The 13,450-nt window shown below is 35.6% G+C and overlaps 1 protein-coding gene across 3 annotated transcripts in view; it reads left to right on the top strand.

Moving 5' to 3' along the window:
* spidr (scaffold protein involved in DNA repair) overlaps positions 1 to 13,450 on the top strand; it is a 76,055-nt gene that overhangs the window by 14,943 nt on the left and 47,662 nt on the right. For all 3 annotated transcript variants that reach the window (XM_055182648.2, XM_055182647.2, XM_055182646.2), the window contains exons 7-8: positions 3,639 to 3,733; positions 7,260 to 7,437. In XM_055182648.2, the coding sequence (XP_055038623.2) occupies positions 3,639 to 3,733; positions 7,260 to 7,437 (273 nt within the window). The remainder of the gene's footprint in view (positions 1 to 3,638; positions 3,734 to 7,259; positions 7,438 to 13,450) is intronic.

The following is a 13,450-nucleotide window of genomic DNA, read 5'->3' as shown; positions in this document are numbered from 1 at the left end:
AGATCGACAGAAAATTTAAAGTTGCGATTTTCTAGGCCGATATGGCTGGGAACTATACTTGCTGGTTACTTTCAATAGCAGGGGACTATTTTCGGGCAGTGCGTAATATCAATATGCCTGCTGCCGCCATGTTACATCAGCAAAGTCCTTGATTATTAAGGCAGAATGATATTATAGTTCCTAACCATATCTGCCTAGAAAATCACAACTTTTAATTTTCAGTCGGTCTAAGTACACGATGTAACTACAGAAGAGTCAAGTTTTAAATAGGAAAAATCTCCAAACTCTTTGGTTATTTTTTAGCATGATGCTAATGGTCTAATCCGATTCAATGGATTATGCTAAGCTATGCTAAAAGTGGTAGCGCCAGACCCGGAGATCAGCTGAATGGATTCCAAAACTGTAAAAATCAAATGTTTAACTCTAGGGGAGCTGGAAAATGAGCATATTTTTTAAAAAAAGTGGAGTGTCCCTTTAAATCTTCATTTCAGTGTTTACCTGTAACTACAAACCAAACTCTTACATTTTTTGGTGATGATCGTTGATTTATAAGTCAGAAAACTTTATGGCTTCATCATTTGCTTAACTGTTAGAACACCATTATTTGTTTTTGTAGGATTTTTTATTATAAACGCTGTCTGGGATTAAATTCACAGCCTCGAATATCCTATCAGAGTAAACACACAAAATACAAAAGAGTTCAAGGTCCAGCTGCAGTTTCAATAAAACATCCACACCCTTACCGTAAAGCCAGATCTTTTGATTGGCTGATGGGGAGTGGCTTACTCATTTGTGACCCTTTTTTAATTTACCAGAAAATCTTTTTCGGCGCACACAAGAGACAGATAACCATATACATAGGAATGTAGTCAGTCTTCATGATTTTAGTCTGGTTACTCATAGCAGTCGTTTACAAGTGACCACGTGCAACATTAATGTTGAATGGCTGCCCACAGCTTTCTTACTGTAAATGAGCAGTTTCTCAGAATTTGTGAATGGGAGTGAAATGACTGTTGTGTTTGTCCCCTCACGGGGGAGCTCTGGCTCTGTTTAGCTCTTCGTTTAAAATCTGCAAATCTTCCCAACTGACCCTTACTGCTTCCTGTAGGTAAGCGCGGGATAGGTTGCCCCATGCAACAGATGTTAAAGAGACGGTTCATTGTTATTATTTACTCACCCTCATGTCGTTCCAAACCTGCATGAAATAGTCTGGTGACTTCTTTCTATATAATGCATTTAAATGGGGACTGTGGATGTCCCGCTCCAACATTACAGAATGTACTGAAAAAAAGTTTTATATTTCAAGTCATCTAAAACCTAGAATACATCAAATTTAAGTTGACTGAAAATATTCACTTCCGGTCCGATGCTCCTCTTTGAGTTAATAAGAGATTCAACAGTGCCCGTTTTGTGAATAAACAGGATACAGGGTAGATTTTCTATGATTAAAGGGATAGTTCACTGAAAAATTTATTTACTTCCTCACCCTCAAGTTGTTCCAAACTTGTATCTTTTTTTTTGTTCTGCTGAATACAAAGGAAAATATTCTGAAACATTTTTGTACTCGAGCTGATCTGGGGCACCGTTGATTTCGAAAGTATGAAGCAATAATGCTATGGAAGTGAATGGTGCCCCAGATCTGTTTTGTTATTAATAGTTGTCTTCATTTGTATTTGGCAGAACAAAGAAAGTTATAGGGTGTTTAGGGTGAACAGAATTGACAGAATTTTTATATTTCTATGAACTATCCCTTCAATTTTTGGTTTTAATTGAATCTGTATGATTGATTCTAAAAACCTGATTAATTGATCACATGCGATTTATTTTGTCATACCAATTTTTTGTTAAAAAATCTTTGGGCTCGAATCTATGATTGATTCTATGAACTTGATTCTCTGTAAGTGATTAGATGTGATTGATCCTATACTTTTGATTCATTATTATGAAATATTTTGATTTGAATCTAGGTGAATGATTCTATGAACCTGATTCTTTGTAATTGGTTTCATGTGATTTATCACATGTTACTGATTCTTTTTTATGAAATCTTTTTGTTTGAATTTTTGTGATTGATTCTGTTAACCTGATTCTTTGTAATTGGTCATATGCAATTCATCCTGTCATACCGATTCTTTGTTATAGAATCTTTTACCTTGAATCTATGATTGATTCTATAAACATGATTCTTTGTAATCGATATGATTGATCACATGTTACGGATTCATTTTTAGAAAATCTACACGTTTGAATCTATGTGATTGATTCTATAAACCTGATTTTTTTGTGATCGTTTACATGCGAATTATCCTGTCATACCGATTCTATGTTATTGAATGTTTGGGCTTGAATCTTTGATTGATTCTTTAAACCTGATTCTTTGTAATCTCTATGATTGATCATATGTTACTGATTCATTTTTTTTTAAATCTGTAGGTCTGAATCTTTGTGAACTATTACATGCGATTCATCCTGTCATACCGATTCTTTGTTATATAATCTTTCGGCTTGAATCTTTGATTGATTCTTTAAACCTGATTCTTTGTTATCTATATGATTGATCAAATGTTACTGATTCATTTTTTAGAAAATCTGTAAGTTTGAATCTTTGTGATTGATTCTATAAACCAGATTTTTTTGTGATCGATTACATGCAAATTTTCCTGTCATACCGATTCTTTGTAATAGAATCTTTGGGCTTGAATCTTTGATTGATTCTTTAAACCTGATTCTTTGTAATCTATATGATTGATCATATGTTACTGATTCATTTTTAGAAAATCTGTAGGTTTGAATCCTTGTGATCGATTACATGCGATTCATCCTGTCATACCGATTCTTTGTTATTGAATCTTTGGGCTTGAATTTTTGATTGATTCTTTAAACATGATTCTTTGTAATCGATATGATTTATCACATGTAACTGATTCATTTTCAGAAAATCTGTAGGAATCTTTGTCAATGACTTCATGAACCTGATTCTTTGTAACATGTGATTCATCATGTCTTACTGATTCTTTATTATAGAATCTTTGGGCTTGCAGTCTGTGATTGATTCTGTAAACCTGATTCTCTGTAATTGATGTGATTGATCATGTGTTACTGATTCATCGTTTATCTTTGTGATTGATTTTGTAAACCTGATTCTTCGTTATAGAATCTGTAGGCTTGAATCTGTGTGATTGATTCTAAAAAACTTTTTTTTTGTAATTGATCACATGCGATTCATTTTGTCATACCAATTTTTTGTTATAGAATCTTTGGGCTTGAATCTATAATTGATTCTATGAACTTGATTAGATGTGATTGATCCTATGGTATTGATTAATTGTTATGAAATCTGTAGGTTTGAATTTAGGTGAATGATTCTATGTGAACTTGATTCTTTGTAATTGGTTTCATGTGATTGATCGTGTGTTACGGATTCTTTAATATGAAATCTTTTGGTTTGAGTCTTTGTGATTGATTCAGTGAATCTGATTCTTTGTTGTAGAATCTATGAGCTTGAATCTGTGTGATTGATTCTATTAATCTGATTCTCTGTAATTGATTACATGCAGTTGATTTCGTGTTACTGTATTTTTCAGTAGACTCTGTGGATTTGAATCGGTGTGACTGATTCAGTGTGTTGTCTCTTATAGAGGAGGTCTTGCTGAAAAGCTGAACCGACTCCACAGGAGGCAAAGATCAGCCATAAGCTTCTGGAGACATCGGTGCAACTCAAGCACATCTGCCGGTAAGACACACCCCCTATCAAATCAGATGTTTATATGCAAACACATTTACTTGCATCTTGACTTTTTTCCAGGACAGATCATTAAACATAAGCCCTGTGTTGTTGACCACTAATAATAATATTATTATAAATGTTTTTTCCAAATCTGATCTCCTCATTTAAATACTGCCAAGGCTAGGCTTGACGTGTGCCAGGAAAACATTTAAGCACAAGCCGGCTGTTTTCTTATTTCCATGATTGCTTGATGTAATGCGTTGAATATTCCAGCACTGAGATCTTGCCATGAGATGTACAGCTAGAAGAATACAAGTCACAGATCAGCTGTTTGTTTAGCATTACTGCACCCTACTACTACTCGTACATCACACCTACCATTGTGATACAGGTGACATTAGAAGTTTATCTTTATCTTTCAGTCAAAGTGACAGGAAACCACAGGCACGCATAAAAACACCTAGCAGACAAAGTCACATGCCTTACGTTTTCATTTTCCATGGTATAACGTATTTCTTTTCATACGGTGCCCTGACAGGGGTCTTTGGTACTCGCGTAGGTTTCTTTGTGTGTGAGGAGGGGGCTGCTTTTAGACATATTACAGTTGACAGTGGAAAGTCAAGAGTAAACTAAAAATGCATGCGTGGAAATTAAAAGTGCATCTAGTGTTTGGCTGCAAGGTCATTTTAATGCATTACTGAGCTCTGCATGTTAAAATTATTGTGAAAGATATTATTAAGATGTAATAATGACGATTAATCGTCGATATTATTGAGATGTAATGATGATTAATCGCATACAAAATAAAAGTTTTTTGCATAATTTATTTGTGTGCACTGTGTATTTATATATATATAAAATAATTACACACTCACATTGTTTATTTTTAAGAAACATTTACATGTATATTTATATATGAAGAGTTTGGTTCCAAAACAAGTTAACTCAGTTTTTACATTTTTCAAAAATCTTGTGCATTCCAATTAATATTAATCAAACTGCTGTTGGTTTGTGTTGATTTAACTAACTAGCACAATAAAACACAATAAAAACATGATAGCATAATAATAAACGTGTTTTGACAAAAATTGTAAAAAGCTGAGTTATCTCATTTTGGAACCAAACTCTTCATATATTTTGTTATATTTTCAAAACAAAACAATTCATAAATAAAAATATACCTTAATCAAATTTTTCTTAAATTCATACATGTGTGTATTTATATATACACACATATATTATGCAAACACAAACTTTTATTTTGTATGCGATTAATCGCGATTAATCTTTTGACAGCCCTAATTTATACAGACTTAAAGGAATATTCCACTTTCATTAAATAATTAACTATTATAATAAATATAATTTACTCACCCCCATGTCATCCAAAATGTTTGTCTTTTTTGTTTAGTTGAGAAGAAATTTAAGTTTTATTAAAGAAAACATTTCAGGATTCTTCTCCATATAGTGGTCTTCAACAGCTTGCAGTTTCATTGCCGTTTAAAATTGCAGTTTCAATGCAACCGAGGCTTTAGAGTCTTATCTAGCGAAACGATCGTCATTTTTGCCAAATAAATAAAAAAGACGTACTTTTTAAACACAACTTTTCGTCATAAGCCTTGTGATGCGCCAAGCATGACCTTACATATTACGTAATCACGTCGAAAGATCACACATGATGTATGTGAAACTGCTGTTTACAAGTGTGGAGAAAGGGGATGTTGTTGTATGTGGAATGATACTAATTAATGTCTTTGTGTCAGTTTATTGTTTAAAATGGTTCGCAAGTGTGCGTTTCACATACGTAATGTGTGACCTTTCGACGTAATACAAAAGGTCACGCTGGTGCATCACCCGGCTAGTGCAAGACGAGAGGTTGTGGTTAAAAAGTATTTATTTTTCTTCATTTTAATCTGTTCATTAAAAACGGCTGGTCTCCTTTCCTGTGTATAGCAGCGTTGCTATGCTAATCTTGCAGGCTACCCTGAAGAGGGTCTTTGCTTTTGTATCCTAACCGTATTTGCATTTTCTTTATCAGACCCTATTAGATCCACTGCGGATGCCATTTTGTTGTGTTAGCAAGCAGCCTCGTCTCGCATGATGTTAAAAAGCCCATTTGTGTGTTTGGCATTGAGCATCATTGTGATCATCGCTAGTTTAACTTCTGCGCGCATGTTTAATTTTTTTCACCGGCTGTATGTGCTTGGCGCCGCACACACGTGCTTGCTTTTTCGAGAATCATTCAGTTGTATCGATTTAATTGTTATTGACAATTAATCGAAGATATATACATAATTATTATACACAATACACACATTTATATCACATAAACAAAAACTTTTATTCTGCAAACGATTAGTTGCGATTAGTTGTTATACATCCCTACTCGAAATATAAATAATTTTCTCTTCACACGACATATATTATGTATTAGTCAGAATTTTATTTAATATAACTTTGATTGTGTACAACTAAAGAATAGAAGTTATATAACACATGGGATTTCACGTGGGTGAGTAAATCAAAAAGGTGTGTTGTAATTATTTTATTTGGAATGTTTGCACGTCAACTTATTCATCACATTCCTGTGTGTACGTTTCCAGATGCCGAAGAATAAAAAAAATCTAAATTTAGTTCTGAACATTGCTTAGCATTCGTTCACTCGTGACTGGACTGTTTTCCAATTGCTTTTCACCCGCCGTCATGCCTAGAAAATTCCCCAGCTCATTTCCCACTCGCCTGCTATCCGCAAGATTTACTGTTATACATTTTTTTAATACGTAACAAACCAAATAACAGTCGGTGTGTCCAACATGTTTTTGTTGTTTTTTTGCTTTCAGTATTGCCATTTAACAAAAAACAAAAGCTAAAAGACAACTTGTCCTCCTTAGTTCTGTTTTGCACGTGGTCGGATGAGGTAAACAGTCTCTCGTTCTGTAATTTTGCACCGAATTTTCCATTACACAAGGATTTGAAGTTCTCTGTGCTGAAGTCTTGGCCGGACTCGCCTGCGTTTTAGCTGAGTCAATTGTGTTTATGTGTCCAGTTAAAGGAGCCAACTATTCATTGAACAGTCAGCGTGGGGATATATCTGTGTATCCCGTCAGGAGAGCTGGATTTTATTGCGTTTCCTTAGAACTGGCAGAAATGGAAGAAAAGGCCTGAAACTGGGCCAGTTTTTAGTGCATAACCCAAAATATCCCTCTGCTGTTTTTCATTTACTGGGCCTGTGTTATATCTTTAGTGTTGTGCGAAATGTAATGAGTTTGTGAATGAGCTGATAGCTTTTGTTAGAAAAGTTTACTTTAAGGCTAGATTAGCATTATAAATCTAGAAGTATGAAATAATATAGCTGTCATAGTTTTTGGTTAGGTTTTTTCAAAACCTCTAAATTTCTAAAAGAACCCAAAGATGGTATTGTTTATATTTACTCGAATTATACAATTAAATGTGGCTTCACATTTCATTTCATTTGACATAAAATCCTGTTTCCTGTTCATACCAATTCATACCTGCATTTCTCATCTCTCAGCTGATAGGCCGGGGGTACTGACGTTGAGGATTCTGGGAGTTCGGGAGGAATGTGGCATGCAGGCCGCTGTGTGTGACAGACTGCCGGAGAATGAGAAGTATGTAGCGATGTTCAGCAAGGACACGGCCGCTCAACTGCATCCTACACCTGGAGACATCGTCCACATCTATCCACCCTGGTGAGAGTCTCTGCTTATAGAGATGCTTGAGATCATTCTGTTCGTGTATTACCTTTGGTAACCTTTTCAAAACAAAATATCATCTGATAAAGATCAATACTTGCTAGGGCAAGTATTAGTAATACCATTACGCATTCTTAAGGTTAGGGATTTAAACAAACCCAAAACAACCCAGCATCTTGGCAATGATTTGGCTTTATTCACTCTCATTTCCTCCATGCAATGGAAATATGGTCTTTATCTTTTAAGTGATTCTTATCCACCCTACTTCTTTATGTATGCACACCCACATGTTCAAACAGACTGTAATCAGATATTGAACAAATATTGACGTTGCACTTGATTTTCAGATCGCCAAATCTTTTTTTGGGGTGTTTCTAAACTTTACCTCATACATTTTTTTTTATTTGTTTTGCCTTCTGGTTATGCTTAAGCTTTCATTTCATCTTAACTTCTCGGGGTAGTTTACACAACAATGTTTATAACGAAACAGGAACGTTTTATGCATTTTGGTTTTAGCAATAAATTTGCAGATTACTTGCATAAATTTTTTTTTAGGACCAAGTCTAAAATTTTTGGTTTTATTTCATTTTGAAAGAATATTTGGGGGATTGCAAAACTGTAAATGTGGTGTTAACTGTCTGGGTCCTATTTTAACGATCCAAGCGCATTGTCTAAAGCGCACAGCGCAACGTGTAAATGGGCGTGTCCAAATCCACTTTTGCTAATTTAATAATGGGAAAAATGGTTTGTGCGTCAAGCGCATGGTCGAAAAGGGTTGGTCCCATTTTTTAAATGAGTAATGGGAGTATTTTTGGCGTAACGTGCAATAAACCAATGAGAGTCTCAGCTCTCATCCCCTTTAAAAGCCTGTTGCGCTGGCGCTATGTCTAATCCCTATTTAGATGACGAACTTTGTAAACTGAAAAACTAAGCGGAGGAAGAAGATCCCCAGTTTAAGATTAATGTTAAATAATTGTGTTGTTTTTCACTTGTATTGAAATTGTTATTTCTTATTAAAACTTTTAAACCAGTTTTCTTTTAGTCATGGAAGTAAAAATAGCAGGCTTTTAATCGCTTTAAATGTATGGCTATCCAATATCATCAAAAAATAATTTACACGTATGTAAGAAAAGTTTTGTACTCTAAAAATACTTTATTTGTAACAAACAGGAGATAAAGAATTTACAAACGGCTCTCCGAACGTTTCAGCACTTGGACAGCGTTGTTTTAAGCAAAGAGTATTTTTAAGCATTACTTAAAAATGTTTCTCATCTCACCATATCCACAGGTACAGAGTCATATACAAAAAATCCGTGAGGTAGCATTTAAAAAATAACATTTAAAAACAGATGCATTTGTTCAAAGCAAAGCATTTATTTACTTACCAGGCTACAGGTGAAGCGGCTCTTTGCGCCTTCTAACATCTTATAATTGGTCCCCACTTATGTCCAAGAGACTCAATAATAATCTTTTACATTCAATCCTTTAATCTTTCATATTTAAAAGCGTTTTTGTGCTGCTGCGCATTCATGTGTGTGACAAGCAAACCCGCGTTGTCGTCCCGTTTATAGTTGCATATTACTAATGTGCTCTTTAAATAACAAAAAACATATTGCGCCATTGACTTTAGACTTTAGACCAGGTTTTAGTTGGTCAATGGCATAGTTTATTTTAGTTGCCTCAAAATAGCAACGCGCCAACAATGCGCCTGAACACACCTCGTTTTCAGACCAGAACGCCCATGGACGCAAAAGGGGGCGCAAATGCATTTGCTATTTAAACAACGTGGCGCTAAACGTGAAAATGATAATTTCGCAGGGTGAAAACTAGCAAAAGACACTTGCGTCGCGCATTGCGTTGCATTGCGCCTTGTGTAAGATAGAGCCCTCTGTGTCAATTGGTGTAACCAGTATTTTTTTAAATGAAAATATAAATATATTCATAACAAATGTGGAATAAAATATAATCATCTAGTTTAGTTTGATATAATTTTTTTACATACATTTTTACATCATTTGTCAAAGATTATTTAAAAAAACAGAGCTATTTTCAGCATATATCTGGACAAATATTACAAAAACGCATTAAAATTTACATTTAGAAATAAAATGTTTTTTTTTTGTATTGATGATTACACTTACATGCCATCAAGATGGATAAAATATTTAATATTTCTCATTCTTTGGCACAATTTGCGGTCACACCATTTGACGTTTTCAGGTCCATTCAGTCTTAACTTTTATAAAAATTGCGCAAATGTATTTTTTTATTGTGTAAAATCAACATAAATACAGTACGTGCATTGAAATATACTTGATGCTTGGTTTTAAAACAAGTTTTTTAAATATTTTTGAATTTCTCATCTTTGTCAATGACCCAGTCCTGAAAATGCAAACTTTAGAAAAGTGGTATCTAAAAACAACGCATTGTTGTCTCCCTGTAAACTTAAGTATGAAAACGCAAGTCTGTGATAATGGTGATGTCAAGCGGGTGACAGTAGGTACTGAATTAGATGAAATACCTACTCATCGACCGGTAAAACAGTAGGTACTATGTAGTATAAATATGGATAGTATAAATTAATTTGGGCATACTACATTCGGCATGTTAATACATCATGTGACGTGCGTCCTGACATAGCTAACAAGTAGTCGTTAACTAAATTAACGCAATTTTACCACAAGGGGCAGCTGTGTAATATATGTATTTGCATTTGCATAGAGCCGCGTTACCACTTTTGGACATTTTTTAATAAAACCACATCTTCTTCTTCGTTGGATGAATCCTCTCCCGAGGGGTCACGGGATGGTAAAGTGTCCATCGAATGAACATTACGGGACCTTGACGGAATTAGTAGGTATTTTTTGCCAGCGGATTTTCGCATAATATGAATTCGGATGTAATACTCACATCGCGTTCTGCTTTTCACCTATTATATAGTAAGGAAGTAGGCGTTTTCGGACACAGTGCTGCTCAAGATACTGAGTTTATTTTCGCTTTATTATCAACAAAGTTTACAAAATTTTGCCGCTTTATAGTCCAGGGTCGCTTTGTAATAAATGTATTTCATTGTCCGTCTAAACAAAACTGCTCAACGCTTTTGCCGTCTTGATTGTTTGTATTTATCTCTCTGTAGAAGAATGTATATAGCGTTTGTTTACAAAGTAACATCGCCATCTGCTGGCCTGGCACACATAATACACCGTTTTAGTCGTTTGCACAGATCCATGTTAACGTGGATCTTTTAGAAAAAAAAATTTAAATTAAAACTTCAATTTTTGTGTGATTTTCATTAAACAGCCTGTTGGTGATTTATAATAAATATCAGTAAAGAAATAAACTGCAGAGTAACGCTCTAGTAACGCTTCTGGGGCTGGAGCTGAGAGGTACAACAGTGCCTGGTTCCAGCTGTAAAGAAGGAACGATCTGAGAGACACAAATCTCTCCAAACCGGAAACAAGAGCCCCTCCTCTCCATCTCCCCCGTATCGGCCCCATGTAGTGTAGCTCCGACGTCATTCCCTCAGCTCCAGGGAATGACCTGCATACCTCTTCCTGGCAGCTCTGAGCTCATTTCCAGCAAGCTGGGAAAAAACATCGCTGGATCCATTTTCTTCCCCTTCTCCTTTTTTTCCCTTTTTTGAGGAACCTTAGGCAGCGGATCACAATAGCTGTGACACAGGCCAGAGAGGGGAATAAAAAACACATGCAGCACAGTGTGTTACTGGCATGCTTTCTCCTCTCTTCTTTCTCTTTCTCTCCCCCTGCGGAGTGTTTGCTTTTAGGGCAGGCGTAGTTGACCCTGGAAAGTCCAAGAGTTCATTTTACCCTGGAAAGTCCATTGGATTGACTCCAAATCTGCCCCCCTAAGTGTGAAGCAGGGAACATGGACGGCATATGCTAACACTTTCCCTATACTGTTCTGTTTACATAATAAAGTGCCTAGATATGAGCATGGAAATTTTCTTTTCAACATTAATATTTGAGTTTTAAGATTTATCGGTGCACCAAAAGTCAAAGTGTGGACACACGTGCTAAATTTATGTTGGAGTCATTTACAGTAATGTGATAAAAAGTTTTGTAAACACTATTGAGTGCCTGTAGCTCAGTTGGTGTAGTATTGCATCAGCATTGCAAAGGTTGTGGGTTCATTTCTCAGAGAACACACATTTTTTAATTATCTTGTGTCTTGTATAATCCCATTTATTCATTTGGCAAATGTTTTTATCCAAAGAGACTTAAAGTGCTTTTTAAGCTGTACATTTTGTCAACGTGTGTTCCCTGGGTTTAAACCCATGACCTTTTGTGCAATGCTCTACCATTGAGCTATACAATCATAAAGTATCATAATCCCATTCATACAGTACCGAAATTCCAATGTCATAATATTCCTATATTATGTTATGGTATGCATTGGTATGTACACTCGGCTAAAGGATTATTAGGAACACCACACTAATACTGTGTTTGACCCCCTTTTGCCTTCAAAACTGCCTTAATTCTACATGGCATTGATTCAACAAGGTGCTGAAAGCATTATTTAGAAATATTGGCCCATATTGATAGGATAGCATCTTGCAGTTGATGGAGATTTGTGGGATGCACATCCAGGCCACGAAGCTCCCGTTCCACCACATCCCAAAGATGCTCTATTGGGTTGAGATCTGGTGACTGTGGGGGCCATTGTAGTACAGTGAACTCATTGTCATGTTCAAGAAACCAATTTAAAATGATTCAAGCTTTGTAACATGGTGCATTATTCTGCTGGAAGTAGCCATCAGAGGATGCGTACATGGTGGTCATAAAGTGATGGACATGGTCAGAAACAATGCTCAGGTAGGCCGTGGCATTTAAACGATGCCCAATTGGCACTAAGGGGCCTAAAGTGTGCCAAGAAAACATCCCCACACCATTACACCACCACCACCAGCGTGCACGGTGTTAACAAGGCATGATGGATTCATGTTCTCATTCTGTTTACGCCAAATTCTGACTCTGCCATCCGAATGTCTCAACAGAAATCGAGACTCATCAGACCAGGCAACATTTTTCCAGTTTTCTGCTGTTGTAGCCCATCCGCCTCAAGGTTGTGCGTGTTGTGGCTTCACAAATGCTGTGCTGCATACCTCGGTTGTAACGAGTGGTTATTTCAGTCAAAGTTGCTCTTCTATCAGCTTGAATCAGTCGGCGCATTCTCCTGACCTTTAGTATCAACAAGGCATTTTCGCCCACAGGACTGCCGCATACTGGATGTTTTTCCCTTTTGTCACCATTCTTTGTAAACCCTAGAAATTGTTATATATCAGTGTTTCCCAAACTGGTGGTTCAACTGGAGTTGATGAAAAAAAAATTACAATTAAAGGAAAACACCACCTCTTTTTTCAAATCCGTGCACTTTTAATCTTTGTACAGCGCTTGTTGACTGTGTTAGCATTTAGCCTAGCCCCATTCATTCCTATGGCTCCAAACTAAAGTTTTATTTTGTGCCACCATACTTACTCATGTAACAGTCTTTAAATAGAAAAAACATGAAAGTGTTTAGTGGATTCTAAATTCATCCCTGTTTGGATCCTAAGGAATGAATGGGGCTAGGCTAAATGCTAACACATTCACGACACCCTGTACAAAGATTAAGTGCACGCTTTGAAAAAAGATAGGTATGTATTAATTTGTCTAAGTTGAGGTAAGAACATAGTAAAATATTGAAAAACGATGGTGTGGTCCTTTAAATCATAAAATGTAAACCAATAATTTTAAAGTAAAAAAAGTAAAACACTAACTAACAAAATGTGTATTTATTTGTTTAATTTGCATGTCATGTGACCATTACATGACACATCATGCAAAATGGACAGATACTTTTTATGTACCAATAAGAAAGAATTACAAGATACTACTGATAAAAAACTCCAAAATGGATAAAAAAATAAATGTTTTTGAAGTTTAACATGCTATGCACTATTAAATTATGGAAATATTTACTATATATCTTCAAGTTAGTAATTTAGGTC

Source organism: Misgurnus anguillicaudatus, chromosome 25 (genome assembly GCF_027580225.2).
Source record: "Misgurnus anguillicaudatus chromosome 25, ASM2758022v2, whole genome shotgun sequence".
NCBI classification, from domain to species: Eukaryota; Metazoa; Chordata; class Actinopteri; order Cypriniformes; family Cobitidae; genus Misgurnus; species Misgurnus anguillicaudatus.
This window is presented reverse-complemented; position numbering and strand designations above follow the sequence as displayed.